Source organism: Poecilia formosa, unplaced genomic scaffold, assembly GCF_000485575.1.
Source record: "Poecilia formosa unplaced genomic scaffold, Poecilia_formosa-5.1.2 Scaffold418, whole genome shotgun sequence".
NCBI lineage: Eukaryota > Metazoa > Chordata > Actinopteri > Cyprinodontiformes > Poeciliidae > Poecilia > Poecilia formosa.
In genome coordinates this window covers 39,450-58,516 of record NW_006800357.1, presented here as the reverse complement: position 1 = coordinate 58,516, position 19,067 = coordinate 39,450, and the positions used below count along the sequence as shown (strand labels likewise).

The 19,067-nt window shown below is 36.7% G+C and overlaps 1 protein-coding gene across 1 annotated transcript in view; it reads left to right on the top strand.

Moving 5' to 3' along the window:
- Positions 1 to 19,067, top strand: part of bbs9 (Bardet-Biedl syndrome 9) — a 103,145-nt gene that overhangs the window by 59,572 nt on the left and 24,506 nt on the right. Inside the window, exon 20 of the mRNA XM_016663392.1 lies at positions 17,100 to 17,282. Coding sequence (XP_016518878.1) covers positions 17,100 to 17,282 — 183 coding nt within the window. The remainder of the gene's footprint in view (positions 1 to 17,099; positions 17,283 to 19,067) is intronic.

Below are 19,067 nucleotides of genomic sequence, written 5' to 3'. Positions count from 1 at the left end.
CACTGGGACCACAACCAAAACCATCACCTCAGACCTGGCGGAGTGTGTGCGTGTGGGTGTGTGTTGTTGGCTTCTCAGGTCTCTTTCGTCTGGACTGCATCAAGTGTGTGGTTCAGCTTGGACCGTGGAACTCTGTGTGTTTGTATAAAGAAGATCTGTGTGATTATGTGTCTCAGACTGTAAGTAGAGAAGATTTTTGACTTTTTTTTTCTGTCAGAAGGAAACAGTTATCCTTATATCAAGCTGCCTTTTATGATCAAGATAAACAACTGCAAACAACAACCTGGCTGTTGAGGCAGCAGTAGTTACTCTAAAAGTTTTCATTAGGATCCTCAGAAAACTGTTTCAGTTGATTAATTTCATTGACAAAACACTTGTTGAAGAAGTGTGTTTTTAATAATATTCAAACAACTGCTATTTTGTTCCTGTTCCTGTAAATATATATATGAAGAAAATTCAACATGTAGCATAAACTTCAGATTTGCACCACTGTTGAATGGTTTTCTTTTTAATGCTGACAAAATACCATTAAATCAGTCCCTTGGTTTATGTGACATTAAGACAAGGATAATGGAGAAGCACTGTATAGCCGTTCAAAGTGAGATTTTTTAGTAGTGCTTGCAAGTTCATTCGGTAATGTATTTTTTTTATGTTTTTTAAATTATTTTACTCTTTAACTCTTCAGGTTTGTCTTTTTATGTTTTACAAGCTTAGCAACAATGTAACATTTATGTATCTGAAATATTTATCAACCATTGATTACAATGTCTAGTTTAGTTTCCCTGTGTTGAATAAACTTTTTATACTTGTCTGCCAAAGAACTGGTAATAGACACAAGGGGGACATTTTATACCAGTTTTGCAACTGATTATTTAAAGTAGCTTTCTACAAAACTACATATGAAGGACATTTAGTTATGTCACTCCAATTTCTTTAGATGTGAGTTTTGATTGGAAGTTCTTAAAAAAAACATTCCTGATTCAGAAATGAGAAAGGTAAATGTAAATACTTTGGGGGGGGGGGGGGGAGAAAGAGGACTCTAAACCGGGAAGACATCATTTGATGGTGGAACGAAGAAGCACTCTGAGGATCTGCTCAGCCCAGAAGATAAATATTCAGGCAAAAGTGATTACATCATTGAGGCAGAGGATACTGAAGTGGTAAAAAAGCTCTGTGGCTGCAGGGCTTCAGGTGTGCATGAGATTCAACCTGAGATGCTGATGAAGGCTCTGGACATTATGGGCCTGACATCCTTGACATGTCTCTTTATTGTTGCATGGAGGACTAGGACAACATTGTTGGAGTAGTAGACTGGGGAGGTTGTAGAGAAAGGTACCTTTCATTCTGGTTGTAGAATAGTGGACTAGGTATTTACCCTCATAAAATTGCTGACGCTCATAGGAATAAGTATCTTTGGTTTGCTACGTGTGTGCTTGTTTTCCCAGGAGATATTTTGCGGAAAGTTCCAGGTGGCTATTAAGGAGTATCTGATCCTTCTCTGCCCAAAGCAACAGCTGTTTCCGCTTTCATGAATCCAGCTTGTTCATCTTGGACTTTGCTAGGCCTTCTCCTTGTAACCGATCTTGTTTGAGGAGTTCATGGACAGGATTTCTATGCACAGTCAGGATGATGACTGGTTTGGGAACCTCTAGATCTTTTTATTGTTGCAGATGATGTGGTTCTGTTGGCTTATTCAGGCCATGACTTCCAGTGTGCCCTGAAACTGTTTGTGGCTGAGTGTGAAGGAGGAGAGATGTGTGTGCTTCTCTGGTCTGTTGTAGTGACTAAAGAGCTAAACCAAAAAGCAAACCTCTTGAATTTCTCATGGTGTATCTACTGGCATGAGATATGGATCAATAGAACAGGATCTCAGATACAAGAAGCCACAATTAGCTTCATCTGTAGGGTGGTTGTACTCAGATTTAAAGATTGGGAGAGGAGTTCATGATGTCTTCGGGCTCCTGACTTTGTACTGTTGAGAGAAGACTCTCAGGCTGACTCAGAACTTACTGAAGGGAAGATATATCTCATCTTCCCTTTGACTCCTTGGGATCACCTGGAAGAGGGATGTCTGGGTTTACCTTTTGGTATTGGTATCCTCACAACCCGATATCACATGTACAGAAGACAATGTATGGGTGGATAACCACAATGTAACAGGGTTTTACCACAATGAGGAAACAAAGAATTGATTGTGGACTAAAATTTAATAATTTGATGATAAAGTGAATTCCCAGAGTTTTTTGTAGTGATCTTACAGCAATGTCTGAGGATATTCAATCAAGTTTGTCTAAGTTTACATATTTATTATCTCCTCAACACTGACTGCAAGAAGATAGCAGGACAAAAGAAAACACAAACCAGAGACGACAGGCTAAAATTTAGTGGTTAAAAGAACAAGGGGGAAAGGAAATGACAAGTGAAAAGGAGAAAGCGACTGGGCATGTGTGTGGTGTCTCTGTGTGTGGTGGTAATTTGTAGTCTCTGTCTCTTTTGTCTGCTAAGATTAGACTGCCTTGTTTTGGTCTCTGACCACAAACAGACAAAGCATAATCTACAGTCACACAGAGTTCTGTTTCACTCTTTTTGAAGTATGTTAAGTCCAGTATCATATGATGAACTCAAACTCTAACCCCATCTCAAGTTGACACTAATTTACTTAAATCTTAGGAATTTGCTTGTCAAATGTCATTTTTAATCTTTGACTCTACAACATGCATGTTCCAGAAGCAAATACAAAAACACATTGTCCAAAACCAACATCAATAACACTGTTGATGTCCAGCCGCCAGTGGTCATAATCTGTTGCTTTAGAAAGGATGGCTGAACCTACATGTTTGAACAGAGCAGGTATTCCCCTGTGGTATGCTAACCAACTCGGGGAAATTATCTTTAATGTTCCATCATTTACAGTCCTGTAACTGAGCCTTTTCAGGGATTCTTAGTGGGAGTCTATAAATCACGACCTTAACAAGCAACCAAAACAACCATGTGGTTACTCCCTGTTGTGTCTCTGTTGGAGGCAGATGGTTTGGTATGTCGGCCTTAGAGTCATGGTTGCCTAATACATTTGTCAATGAATCCTGTGTTCTGGAAAGAATGTTAAATGTATTAATGACTTTGGATTAGAGTCAGAAATCCTTCACACTATATGGACTGTGTGAGTTTATTTTACGACAATCTGATCTAGGATTGCTTGTGTCATTAGGCACCGCATCATAAACATCCAAAACTGAAAACTCATATTTTGTCTGGTGTATAACTACATCAACAACCAGCACATAGTCTTTCTGAGTTCAAGAAAATTAAATAAAAACTAAAGGCAAAATGTTTGAATTTATAGATTGGGGATAATCTTAATAGATTTTATATTTATAAGCAAAGATAAACATCAACTATAACTATTAGGTTTTAGTATGATTAGTAGGATTAGCATGCCAAATCAGTTTCTGTGTGTATTTCTCAAATAATTCAGACTGCAAACAAATATCTCAATCCAACATTTACCATAAGATACAGTGGATAAACTGTATCTTATGTGCTAAAAGTCTTGCTCTCTCTCCCTCTTTTGCATTCTAAATGAAATGCAGATATTCCTCAACATGTAGATTATACACTTAACTTTTAAAATGTCCTCTTTCACCTCTGTGCCTTCTTTGACTGTGTTTTAAAATCATTCCTTCAGCAACAGTAACACACTGAAGAGTTCTGTTGTACCCTCAACCAAGTACTTGCTACATTGTGTGTATCGATCAGAAAATAACCAAATGTGTGAGTTTCCAGTCTGGTTTGATCAAGATAACAAAAACCTGTTTCAATCACCAACTAATCTCTGTGATCAATGCTATCTTCTGTAAATATAACTTTCTTTATGAAGCTGCTTTTTTTTCCCAATATTTGTGTTGTTATTCAATGTTTAGACATGATTATTTATTATTTCTTCTTGTTTTATTCCATGTCTGACTTAATTTTAATGAGTCAAATAATATCAGAGACATGATCCTACATGTTCACTTCACTGCTGGACAAACAAGCTGAGTCTCACTTTTTTCTATATGACTTTATGAATATTTTGCATCGTGTTTGCATGCACGCACTGCATTTTTGTTCATCCTAACAAATGTGTTTGTGCATTTTCATGCTTGCCTAATTATGTGTGTTTGCATCCAAACAACCCGCCATATTTGGTTTTCAGCTATAACATTTGTACATGCACAGCTTGGGAGGTTGGTGTGAACTGTTAATGACAGGCCATGAAGTGTGTGTGCGTATGCGTGTGTGTATGTGTGTGTGTGTGTGTGTGTGTGTGTGTAATGAGTAGAGAGAAAGGCCCTGTGTGATTATAGGCCTCTTCGTAGGACCAGAGAGACTAAATATGGCTTCAGACTAAACACTGTCCCCCCCACAAACACACATGCTCACACAGCACACCACAGACCGCATACACATTGGCAACATACAGCTCATATAAGAAGACTCTGAAAATAACTCGAAGATATTTTTATGAATAGACAAACTGAAGTTATCTTCTTGTGTGTGTATGTGTGAAAAATAAAACTAAGACAATTACACTTTAACTCATATAAAAGTTGTATATTTGAAGAAGGTTTTATCATTTAAAAGTACAGCCTCATATTTTTAATTTTTATCTTTCCATTTAAAAATCTTCCAAACTTAAGAGGAAATGCCAGATATACTTGTTGGCAGCCCCTGAGTCAGAATGAAGTCTTACAACTAAGCTGACATGAGAAATATTTTGGTTTATATGCATTTTTATTGGTTTTGACAATTTTTTTAGACCCAGGCCATACTTACAACTTGCATTTAGCAGCCTGCTGATAACAACAAAAAATATAAATTGCAGTAAAGTGTTTTGACAGATAAAAAGTGTGATGAAATCAAGTTATTTAATATAGACTCATCATCTAATCTTTCATTTCTACATGTATAAAAATCTATAAAACTGCAGAGTCTAATAATAATAAAGTTAGAATTAAACCCTTACCTGTTGATGCACTATTTGACTATAAAATGTCTCATATAAAGTTAACAGACCAGCCAGGTGTCTCATATGTGAAGACTGATTACAGTTTTAGTTGTAGGTGAGCTTTGAGTCACTCTGCATGTGATAAGAAGAAATATAGGACTAATGGCAAAAATAAAACTCTGCCTTTTTTATGCAAACCAAACTACATGAATCTTAAATGTCATGCTTTCAAATTGTCAGAAAAAAATATTTTAAAGTTCCTTTGACATGAACAAATTTATGAACAAAGAGAACATTGAATAGAGATTAACCTTTTCAGGAGTGGCCAGCCTCACACATTTATTCCAAGAGTGGTTTGGCAAAACTGAACCTTGCTTCACCAAAGGCCAGAACATAAAAAAATGCATTTGTGTAAACTTTGCTTCAAGTAAACAAATAAATGAAACAAATAATGACAGTTTTCTGTTTGGGTACATTTAATAAACTAGAAAAAATATTTTTCATAATTTGATTTGCACATCACTGCTTTAAGACGTTAAGAGGAAAATTGGCTCATTTAGTTTCCTCCAGAACCCCTGAGAACAATTACATAAGAAGATATATGTTGCAGGTGTGTCAGTGAGTTTTCTTACACCTATGAACTCTCAAGCAGGCCAAAAACGTTCATGTACATTTTGACCATTAATGAAGGCATAACCCAAAAACACACACATGGACACACAATGAACTTGCAGCTGTTGCTGTGAAAAAGGCCCTTGGGTTAAAACACATCACATGGTATTAATACTCACTTGCTAAGTGTGTGAGTCGCATGTGTTCGTGTAGAGTCTCTTTGGGAGGTTGTCCGAGGGTGTTTGTGTCAAGAGCATGTGTGTTTCAGCCTGATTTGATTTAAATGCCTTGCCTTGGGGCATAAGTGTGTCAGTGTATCTATTTGACCTTTGACCTGAACCACACTTCTAAACGTGTCTATCTCTTAATGATGTGTTTATGTGTGTATGTACTTGTGTTTGTGTATATGTTTAAGACTCATATCCCCCACCTCCTCCCTTTACGTTCCTTTCACCTGGTCAGACATCCAGATGTTTAACTTTCCCTACGTGAAATTTTCTGATGTAAAGATGTCTAGACTTTATTACATCAGTCAGCATTTCTTACGTATTTTGTTCTATATCCGTTTTACTCAAACTCATAACACTGAGGAAAATGTGACAGGTTCCGTACAGTTTTTTAAAGTAGATAATTGATCAAGCTGTTTACTCCACTGTTTGTTACATGTAGATCCTTGGCACTGTAATCAGGAACATATTTGTGAATCCTTTGAGGAATATTTTATGAATACACCTGAACAAACTCCTGTCCTTTTAGTTCCACTGGAGTGCAAAACTTGCAAAGTCAAATAATTTCTATTTCACACATATGGTTTTCATTTCTAAATGTTTCTTAGACATGAGAACTGGTAAATTTGATATGTATTTTTGTAACGATACCCTTCTTATGTCTGCTAGGGATTTGCACGTTGTAGCACATAAAAACATTTCAACACATCCTTCTTTGTGTCTTTGTTTAATGAAAAGTCATTTTGACACCTGTGATAATTCAAGAGCTACAGGAGCAGAAGTCAGGATGTTGGATCTTACGAAATGCTGTTGCATTGCATAAGTAATTTTTAGGTAAAAAGGGAAATGCTCATGCTCTTGTAGTTCCAGTCTGCTGCCAGGTGTGAACAATAACCTGTCTCAGATTTATGTTTTGAGAAAATCTGGATATTTCAGGAAACCAGATAAGCAGTCTAATCATAGCTGAAATCTCCAGTTCAACCACAGTCCAGCTGGATCAGCAAAACCCCCTTATTATTTAAGTCCTGGGTGGGCCCTAACTAGCACATGTACTTAGTGTTCAAGGTCACCTCTGAACCTGCTGAGGTCAGCTCACACAGCTCGGGGCTACCGGCGGCCTAGGACTCAGCCCCAGTGTTAATCCCAGGTTTGGGTGACACTGCGGTGGGTCATGCTCTGTAATTTGGTCCCTTGGTCCTTCTAGGGCCTCTGGGCCCTCGGGACCACCCAGCACATTGATGGAACTGTGCATGAGTTTTTGATAGAAGATGAGCTAGTGTAGCAGTTCTGATGCATTTGTTTTCATATGTTGTGTTGAACTGTTGTGTTCATTCTTTTTAACCCAGGATTTCATTGAGTTTGTCTAAGGATACAAGACAATCAAGCTTTGAATAGAAAATATCTCTCAAAATGTCTTCTTGTAAGATTCTTCGAATTTGCCCTTAATACATAAACTGAACTGAATTAAATTGAAAATAAGATTATGGACTATGAACAAAAAATAATTTTAAAAAATCTTTATGATAATAAAGAGAGTTTAGCAATGTTTTGGCAAAAGTAAGAATTAACCTTTTTCTCAGTGATAGAAGTATCAATCGCAAACTGTTTTAAAGATTCTTTAATCTCTCCTGTCGTTTTAAGGTGAAAAAAGTATTTTCTCTTTGTCTGTTTGCAAATAGAAAAATAGTCCCAGAATTTCAACCTGTGTATTAAATAATATGCTCAGTATAAAATAGTCCAGATCAAGTTTCATCAAATTAGAATGACATTTTAACTAGTGAGGGTCAAATGCAGTCCAGACTTATTTAAAAATTAGGAAGTAGTTATCTGTATTCTCAAAGTATCCTAGTGATCTGAAAAACACATTTCAATCTGAGGAAATAAAGTGGATTTTGTTCAACATTAAGAATTTACAATATCATACTTTATTATGACTGATGACGTAACTTTTCCTGTGATGTCATTTTGTTGATTTTTTTATAAACGAAATCACAAATAATTGATGCTTTTCAATTAACTGTGACACCTTCCATCGTCTGGTTTATCGCTTTTGTAATTTACTATTTGGGAGCCTTTCGTGATGACCGCTTGGTTTTCCTTAAACAGAAAGCTTTTTACCAATAGGCATAATAAACAAAATGTGGTTGCATTGTTTTGTACAAAAATTTAATATGTGCACTTGACTTTGAATATAAATTAGCTAAACTGAACTGAGTTAATAAAATTGTGTATGGTTTTTATATGACATCATGTCTTTCAGTGTCATTGCAATGAAACACTGATATGCAGACCTTTGAGCCATCCTTATTAGGCAGTCAAAGAATTAATTTTTAATATGAAAAAAAAACGTTTATATCCAGACCTTACAATAAAGTTTCAGTCCCACTTCACCAGATGAAGTCAGTCAGTTTGTAGCACTTCCTGAGACAGACTTTGCTTTTCCAAGAACTATTGTGGCAATCATGTGAGATCCCACAACACTCTCTTGTTTTTTTTTCTCAATTAAATAATCTTTTCTTCAGTTACTTAAAATCCAGCTAATTGTTTCTCTACCTAAGGATCTTGGTTTCCTTAGACTCAAGTGTTGTACTGGTTTGTCTGTGTGTTTTGGGGGATTTCACCCAGGCAGTGAGCTAGTGTTTTCCTCTGCCTATATTTTAAACTGACTGATGGAAAAAAACCCAGCCCTTTTCATAACTGACAGAGGAAGAGGAGGATGAAGAGTGATGGCAGGTTTGCACAGCCAATCTTTTACTTCAGAAAAGCTCTGTGTGACTTTGTGCTAAAGAAAAGCAGAGAGTCTCTGTCTCTCTTTTTCTCTCCACCTTGCTGTTCAAGAAAACACAAGAGGCCTGTCGACTCTTTGACGGAAAAGGACAGCCTCATAAATCAAACCCCAATGTTTCAGCAGCCAAAAGAAACTAATTTATTATTTCAGTTTCTTCACATTGAGATATCATTTCTGTTACAGCCATGTAGATCACCTTGAAATAACTGGAACACTTAAAACATAATGGTCACTTGATCTGCAGCACTTATTCTGCTCAGGAAGTCTTTGCAGTGTGATGTAATTTAATAGCTACGTTCAATAGGCAAAATCATATTTTCTCTCCTCTCTTTTTTTTACTGCCTTTTGCTATAAATTATTTGAAGTGAACAGGTAGTTGCCTGATCTATGGCATTCTTTTTATAGCCTGTTCTTATTGAATAATCTCTGCTTACATGTGTATGTACCGTTCACCTGTTTGATGACAATATGTGGTCACATCTAAAGCCCTTTTTTAAAATATTATCAACTGCCCTTAATAAGCTCAACGTTGCACGAAAAAAGCCACTCTTGAGGCAGTTTTAGTATATATTTATATATTAGAGTATATATTATAGCAGAGTTGCATCTAGGTATCTCAGCCCAAGCTGCATTTTCTTTTGATTATCTTAAATATGCTCTACAAAGAGATCTCCAAATGTATTAGTTGCTATCAAACTCTTTGTATCCACCGACGGATGTCCACTCACTTCAACATGCTGAATGCTTGAGTGGCTGACACAGCAGTGGATAGCCATGTCTTCTGATGAATTTGACTAATAATCACTTAACTATTTTGTACATAGATCAAACTTAGAGCGCAAGATGGTGAAATGGGTAGTACAGTAACTATGGGGGGAAAAAACAAACAAACAAACAAACAAAAAAACGTTTATGTAAGCAACATAGGCGCCTTTTGTAACACACCTGAAATGTTCGACAGTCAGTGGTTGAGCTGCCAGATTTAATTGCACAAGCCCTTTTTTTTTTCTTTAACTCCAAAACAAGACAAAAATCTTTCGGACAGATTCTCTGTCTTCCACTCTTTTTCTACTCATCTTTATTTGCTTTTCTCTCTCACTCTGTCTATTTCTTTTTCTTATCTCATGACATGTTATCGTTGGGAGTGTAGACAGACAGTATTGTATGCCTGTGTTTGCTTTGACCTCAGACAATAGTGGTTACTGTCTGTCTGCTTATCAGGCATAGAGACAAAAGAGATGCTAATCAGTCCACTGACTACCTGTAAGATAGCTCTGTCTCCTGCGTGTGTCTTTCTTTTTTTGTTTTTCTTCTTTACTGTTTCCATTTACACTTTTACGTCATGTCACGGTTTAATTTTACAAGAAAAAAAATTGTGTAATATTTTCTTGATTTTTGTTCAAATTGAAAAAAAACTACAAAGTTAGTTTAGCTAATGTTTCCATCCATTCATGTTTATTTTTAAGTAGTAACCAATAATAAAAGGAAAAGAGAATTCACTTTTCAGTTTGGACATAAACTGAACAAACATTTAAGACTTCCCGATATTCGCAGAAAACGTATAGCGAGACTATTGATGAACATTGTAATAAGATCAATGTTTTTTCAATGATGATGAACTCAGATTTTTGTGACCATTGTCCATCACACCTTGAGCACCATTTTCGGCAAACTGTAGCAACTCAGCCACTAAAATTATTGACATACAAAGTCTAAAGAAATGACACTAGAAATATCAATGTTGCAGATTTTGATATTATAACCTTTGTGATTCAGTGTATTGATTTTTTTCAACTGTGGGAAAAGGTACAATTGGACTTTCTACCCTCAATAAACAATCCAATAGTTGCCACAGACTGGATAGCTCTATTGAGTTTTATGCCCCCTGAACACGGGAACGATGAGGTTCGTTTAAATCTCTCCTTGTAGTTCTTCTCTTTGTACACTTTGTGTCTCCACAATGATTTCCTGCGTGTCTATACAGGTGCTTAGCAGCACACATTAGACTTTAAAATAATAAATAGGCTCATATTGAACAAATTCAGATATTTGGCCCTTGTAACTTCAACATTTGATTAAGTGCAACCATGAATCTGTAACTTGGCTTAAATTACAAAGGGAATGTGGTCCTATGTATGTGAAAGCACTTCTGTCACTATGAGAGTTGAGCACATGTTAATGAGAGAGTGTTGGTAAGTGTCTTTAATTTCTCCAGATTCTGTGCTTATGCCTGCATATGTAACTGTATCCGTATGAGAGTGTGCATTACTCATGGTGCAAAAGGAAATGGATTGTGTGTTTCCATCTGTCGTTAAACCGAGATACTAATTGGCTCTTTAATTAAGAAAAGGAAACAGAGCCTCAATGCACAGATGTGTAAATCCAGCCACCTCTGGTACTGTCATTTGACCCTGGTGTGAATTTCTCCCAAGGTTTATGGTTCTTTTCTTTCTTTCTAGCAAATGAAATTAGAATTATCCGATAATATGTTTCAATAAATGTTTTAGTATAAATAAGTGATCAGTAGCGTCACCAGTCGTAACATGTAAAATAACAGAACACTAAACATTAAATTCATACATTTAAGGTATATGAAGAACCACTGAGAACTTATTATTGATGTAATCAAGAACACAGTGGACCCCTGAAATTCTTGGTGGTTAGGGACAGCAGTTGTCTTAGAGTAGCAAAAACCAGTGAATACTTGAAACTCCCTCTGAAAACACTTATAATTGCCTACTTTAATTGTTCAAACAGCAAATATATTTAAATATTGTCAGTCCTTGATGCTCTTTTTGTCACAGCATTCTCTGTAAATCAGAGCAAAGGTTCCAGTAGATCAGAGTGTGAATTACTCTGACCAGCCCATCTGGCATTCACAACCATTCCACAATAAAAGTTACTTTAATTCTCTTTCTTGCTTACTCTGATCCTCTGTTTGTGCTTCAGTAAGTCATCTTTACCACATCTACATAAATAAATGCATTGATTTGCCGTGTGATTGGCTGACTTGCTATCTATGTGGACAAGCAATTGAACAACTCTCTCTAGTAAATTGGCCAACAAGTGTTAATCTGTATGTGTGTGGAGTTCATGCTGTTTGCTGCGGCTGACTGAGCAGGAAACATCTAATATCCCAGCTCAGTGGGGGATGCACTCAAACAGAATGGTGCACTGAAAAACACTCAGCGTTGTTTTCCCACTCATTCTGCATGTAGCTAAAACTCTAGCAACAACCTGATGTTTTATGTTCCTCCCCTTGCAGTCATTTTGACTTTTACTAACCGCTAATGATGTCTTGCAGGAGCACGTTTATGTTGCTGGCCTATTATTTAGAGTTGCTGATATCATGATATGCTCCATATGTGTTTTAGCCCCGTTATTCTTTCTCACTAAAACTTCTTTACCATCATCCTTTCATGTTTATTGAAAGAAACTAAGAAGAAAAGGATTCAGGATCCATTCTTCCAAACAATATAAGCAATACCTTAAAATAGAAAACAATTGGTTTAAGAATTTCTTTTATGATTATTTTTTTTCAATATAAGTTCTCTGAGGTATATGTTTATAAGTTTCCTAGTTTTTGATCTTGCAATTTGGTACGGCTCAGTAAAAAAATTATAATATCTATGAGAGAATGTTCTATAATGTTTCTGAACTTTGATCCAGAACCACAACGCATTCTGGTGGATGTAGGCAAAGGAAAGGCTTTTTCTGTTTAAACTCTCACAATCATCAATTAACTCATTCACTCTTTGGTTACCTGGCAACAACTTGTTGAGTAACTTGCACAGCAGCGGTTTCAGGTTTCAGGTTTCAGGTTTCAGGTTTCACCACCACCGTTCCTCACATTCACTTAAAAATAAAAATAAAAACAAGGTAGAAAATGAGTACAACAGTTTGAGAGGAAACTGTGGATAAAACAGGAAAAGTCACATCTCCAGTTTGGCAGTAACAAAAAATAAACCTAATCAATAACTATTTATATAAATTGACGTGAATCCCTTAAATCGTGGCTCATTTTTTCCACCATATTGTCCAGCACTGTAAACCAGCACCGTTTGCTGTGAGGCAACAGTGCACCAACTGTGCCACTGTGCAGCCTTCATCTCACAGAGTCACCCTTTTTTTGGTGTTTTTTTTAACCCAGCCACATCGTTTGTATATGTTTACTTATGTTTGTGCTCTAAATCATGCATTCCCGTAGATAAGGGGTACCCATGATTTTCTGTTTGTGTTTTTCACTACATTTCTTGTGGCTACAGTTACATGCATGTGCATATCTTAGTGCAATGATGTGTGAATATACAAACTTGGCTGCTTGTGTGACTTTCTGTATGTGGTTTGTTGCTCCTTAGAGCGGGAGGTAAAACAAAATGCAAGGATAGATCAAATCTGAAAGATTGAATTTTTCCATTCCCTCCTTTTTTTCAGATTGCATTTAAAATTTCAGGGTTGTGTTGGTACTGGTCCTAAAGAAAACACTCCCACAAAGTTGCTCCATGTCACAGAGATTTTAACCAGGTTTAAGCACCTAAGATGAAGCAGAATGTCCCTTTTATGTGCGTTGAATAGACTCCAGACTTTTTCACAAACACATTAGAAGGTCTTGACCTCAGCAGCTTCAACTGCAGGTTGTTTAAGGTCACCAGTAGTTCAGCTGTTAACATACGGCTACTGTGTACCACTGTCTGTCTCTTTGCCTCAAAGAAAAGTGTTGAAAACATCTTGGGTGTCACTTTTTTGTTTATATCTATGCTGTGTGTATTTAAGCAAGTATATGTGTATTTGTGCCGATTCATATGTAGCTTTTAGGCTCACATGTGTATTCCTTAATCTCTAGTTGTGTGTGTCTGAGTGTGTCCAGGCTAAATGTACCTTTGTGTTCTCTCAGCTGGCATCAATCAGAGTGTGTGTGGAGCCCAGTAGCTGCCAACAATGAAGTCCTTCAGCGGACCAGGAGCCTTTTATCAATACACCCACACTTTCAGAAAGCCCCCCTGAGCAGGGTGGTTTGGGACATGTTTGTGTATGTCTTCAGAGTGATGAAGATGTGTTTTTGGCTGTTGAATAGAAGAAGGAATGCTACAAAATCAAAAAGAAATATTGTTTAAATGGCTCTGGATAGTCGGATTTTATAACTCTAAGGCATATTGAATGGTTACAAAAACAAGAACATTGCCACAAAGTGATGTAAAAACAGCACATTTAAGAAAGGTGGGCATATGGATGTTTTTTTGTTTTGAAAAGTTGAGGTTTAGCCTCAGTAACGGTTTGAATTTAACTCCCTCACAATCTAACAAATGAAGGAATTTGTGGTGAAACCATGAAGCTGTGAAAGCATTCTGCTCCTGAGGCTGGCAGCTTTGCTAAGCTTAAACATGGCAGTCAAAATAGTCTTATTTTATCCACTAAAAGCTCCCTCATAATGGGAGAGCTATTTCACAAGATTTGGCTTGAAAATTTAATATTTCAAAAATCTGCTAAAAACCAACTGTTAATGACTCTTATGAAACTTACTGTACTTTGTTTGAAGATGCAGAAATATTATTTTTGAGCTGTTAAAGTACTGACCCTGCATACCAGAGCTGGACTGGTTATTAAGTAAGAATTAGACTGTTGGTAACTTAACTTATTGAGATTGTTTTTCAGAATGCATGTAAATTTTAAATGTACATAATATCCTAAATGCTCTTAGATTTCATAGCTTTAATTTTCTGAAACTTGCAGAAACTTATTTTTGTAATGATCCTGCTACCAAGTTCAGAAGTTTAAAGCTTTGGCTCAGACCGTTCCCAGATAGTTTCCATTGCACTATAAATGGACACATTTTTAGTGAACATATGATTCCATCTTTTTCAGTTATGATTATGTATTTTGAAGTTTTTTTTATGCATTTTGTTTTATGACTAATAGGAGGGCCTTGTTGGCCATGTCTTTGCTCTGTCTGCTGGTATTTTATTTTAAAAAGTTCTTTAAGGATAAAGGTAAAACCGTGCATTTGAAAGCTCTTGAGGATTTGCCGAGATAGCCTGTAAACATATACAAATTCCTGAAACATGTCAGCCTTCTTTAGGCTTTTATATTCTTTGTTGGGTGTATTTTTATGGGTTATGTGGAAGGTGTGAGTGACACAGCACCTACGGATGACCCCAGCCACATTGACTTTCTGAGGTTACCACAGGAATCAAGGGGAAGTGAACTGGTGTTTTAACCTGTGTTTGTAGCTTAGTATTACGTAAATAGAAACGGCTTACTTTGGCAATTACTTCTCCATCCTGGTACACAGACACATGCACAGACACACACACACATTCACACACAAGCATTACCTCTTTAAGTCTTTGCTTTCTGTTTTCCTAGGATCAAATGCCAGGTTCTGAATCCATTTGTCAAACAAACGGCTGGTGTACGTTGGCACTTTGGCCTGCACATCACTAATTTCTCTGAACACACAGTCGTCCATTAGTCCCAGATCTGCTTTCACCTCTTCTTTTTCACTCTCTGTCTGTTCATCTCTCTCATCCTCCTCCCTCATCTCCCGTTTCCCTCTTTCTCTTTGTCCAACTTGTCCTTTCTTGTTGCCTTGGTTTTCATACGTCTTGCTCTGTCATCACTTGTCCTTTCCACTCCACTCATCTCCACCTCTTTGTTGTTGCAGTGATGGAGGGAAAGAGGGATTGACCCCCCGTTATAGGTCAGATTCAGTTGCTCCCACAACGCCTAATTAATGCATTCATTTGTTATTTACCACAGTGTTCTGGAATTTAATCAAATTTAGAAGCTTTAGTTTTTTTCTCCCTGTATGTGTATCTTAATCTTGCTTCTCTCCTCACTATGCAGTAGCTTCATAGAAATGTGACTGTTTTTGCATAGCCAACTTAATGCAAACACAAATCACCATGGTTGAAAAGGTGGAGACATATTTGTGCATCTGAAAAATGAATTCACCAACATTGGAATTGGATTCTCAGTTCTCAGAAAATTGAGGGTAAAAATTGGATAGTTACGTTTCTTTCCATAGATAAATCTTTTGTCATTAACCAGATGACAACATATGCCATTATATCATTATAATGAAATTATGCATCTACTGATAGCTTTAATCACATCATTAGTATTATTTGAATTTCACAAATCACCTTTTCAGTCAAAAAAGTTTCAGTAACCAGCATAAATATCTTTCAGCTAAGTACATTATCATAATTAAGTTTGCTGATTAAGTTTTTCAGATTTCCAAAATCCCCATGTTCTTCTTTCCACAAGCATACTTCAATCTATTGGTTGAGGGAAAACATTCTTCTTTGTGTGATTTACATGTGTAATCAAGTGGAAACTACTAGCAGCTGTATCTAAGATTTCATATTAATCCCTACTTTGTGTTTTGATATATATTCCATCTTGTGAACCTCCAGAACTCCCAATTTTATAGTTTTGGATTTTGAAGAGAAAAATAATTTATGAGGTTTGAAAGTTTTACCAATGAATATACTGTGTTTAATTTGGGGATGTGGTGAGTGGCTGTTAAGAAATGGAATGCTGTGATGAAGTCATTTAGGATGAATTTAAGCAAACATCAACAGGAGTAAATCAGCCACCTGAGGGAGCAACCGGTGACAGTAATGAAGGAGCTGCAGCCTTGATGCTCATAAATCTGTTTGCACAGACTGTGCAGTCAACATTTCGAGCTTTTGGGGATAAATGTAAATGTTGTACAGAAAGTCACATTGACTTTAATTTATAGTTGTTTAGGAGAAAAAGTTGGAATTTATTTATTCATGCGTTTCTCTTTTTTGTAACAACAAATCTTCGGTTGATGATTTGAAAAAAAAAGTTGATGTCCATTCATCCTCCTACTTGCTGAAGAAAATATGGAAATAAAAATGCTAAAAATTATGTTTTTTGGTATAAATAGTGCCCTACAATATATTTTCAACATGAACATCCCTCTGGAGAACAAGATTGTGTATTTTAGTATTACACGTCAAGAAATTAAAAAAAAAGAAACAAATATCTTATGACCATTATTTTTAACAGCAAGTAAAATGAGCGGTACAAGACAGGACAAACTGACCCTACATGACTGTAAATATATAACATTTGATGCATGTAAAATGGAGAAAAAAATAACAGCCTTTCTCAATCACAATCACAAGACCACACAATTTAGTTTCTGGTGGCAAAATTGGTTAGCATAAATCAAACTCTGAAGACTCACTTTTATTTTTACAAGCTAAGATTGGTAAAACCATACTGTTATTATGCTGTTACCTAAAATATAAGTGATAGTTTGTTTTCTATCATAATCTTTACCGTTGTCACAATATTACCACAGAATTTCACTATAAAATTCTGTTTCTGTATTGGCCTCCCCTGATTGTATGTGACTTATAAAATTGGATTCCTTAAGAATCAATAAAGATAAAATAAAGCTAAAAAAAATAAATATTTCAGACAGGTCCTTACACCTCTCCGTCTCCTCCAGGTCATTGCTTTGGCCGAGGCTGCAGAGGAGAACCGGGCGCTACTGGAGCAGGCTTTCGTCCGACTGCGGAGCTCCACTCACCTGCTGGTGCTGCTGCTGTCCCTGTGGCAGGGCCTGACCCCCGACCAGACTGCCATTCTGGAGGCCACCTTGCTGCCGCTGCTGCAGGACACACCGCAGCTGGTACACACACACACATACACACACACACCTACAGGAGGCAATTAACATGTCAGTGTCCTTCCATCCATCTGTATCCTGCTCGGTAAACACAACCCCCAGCTTAAACACACACTCAAAACTTTTAAAATGTATTAAGTACCTCTGGTCTCTGAGGATTTCACACACACTCAATCACACACTAACGTGACTTCTCTCAACACTCACCTGTCAGCTCCACACTGTGAATGTTTTCTGCGCTACCTTTTTCTGAGTTCAGCGTTAAATCTGTTTGAGTGTGGTTTCAAGACAAATATGATGGAGTTTAGCTTGTTAATAAGAGTCAGAGTCTGAGTTTTGCTGTGGCAGCTTCTAGCTGTGATGAGTGTGTATTATGCATGTTACAAGAGACTTGCCTCTATAAACAGCTTTGTTGACAGAGCTCCAGCATTTATTGCAACCACACTGCAAAGGACCTCTTTTCCAATAGAAGCTGTGTATGTTTTTATTTTTTATTGGAATCATTTCCATTAGATTAACCACTTTTTTCAGTCCAGTAGCACTAATTGGAACAGGGATCATTGGGATCAAAGTTTTCATCCTAATGAACCATAATATCATGTTAAAGGTTTAATTGTGGTTGGTTTAGAAATTAAATTAAAGTGGTTAGGATTCTTTTTGTGATTCTCAGGCATGTAAGAGAACATACCTGAGAAAGTAGCTAGATGCCTGTAAAAGAAGCTATAAAACTTCTTTTACAATTACCGAACAATCTTAGTAAATTTTTGTGCAGTGTTCTAATTTTTATAACTGCCCATCTTTGGTTCGTGTCAGTGTGTTAAATTTTCCATGACTCTGATCAGTTCCCTGGAGCTTTCATTACCAGTAAGTCTATTTCCAGAACTGTCTGTCTGTCCCAGCATTACACAGTCACATCAAAACAGCTGCATGTAAAGCATCTTACAAAACTAACAAAGGACGAGAGAGAATGATAAATTGTGGACAAAAATAAGTTAAGAAGGACAACTGATAAGCCTCGATGGACTTTGAAAGTGTGTCTGTTTTTTTAACTTGGATTATTGGCATTAAGTGAATTAGTAATAATTAGGGTCACGTCAAGAACATTAAGGCAAACAGGTGGACTGACGAGCTATTTTCAGACAACACGGCACACTGTGATGTGACTGTGTGCATAAAAATGTGATGATGTAATGATCATCATATATTTTGGCTTAAAATAGCTCTGAACTTTTAGCACTTTGGTTTATAATAACACAGGAAGCACCAAAATAAAAATGCATCAAATTATACACTGGACTTAAAGTGAAGGTTTCAAAATAATGAACAATGACTTTATAAATGAATGTGTTAAAGTGTATCAAATGCATGTACACAAGCTGTAAATGGCAGGAGTTTGTAGTGGAAATGTGTCTTATCTAACATGGAATGACTATATGTTTTATCTGTTATTAATACAGCTACAAAAAAATGCAGTTAATCTTATTAGAAAATAAAGAATCTTCTGGATTTTTAGGGAATTATTTAGGTGCCAGTGTGAATCCACCTCGGCCCACTCTTGACTTTTGACCTTTTCTGTGACCCTGCAGGTGAGGTCAATGCAACTGAGTGCAAGTATGGGATTTCTTTAAGAGGGATAAATTCCTGGAATGTCACAAACATGAATAAAGTCAGAGAAGAGGATAGACGGCTAAAGTGCTGGATTAACAGAAAACAAAGAGGCGTGGAAGAGATAATGAGGAGGAGGAGAGAGACAAAAGAGAGGAGAGTTGAAGGAAAAGAAAAGACTTA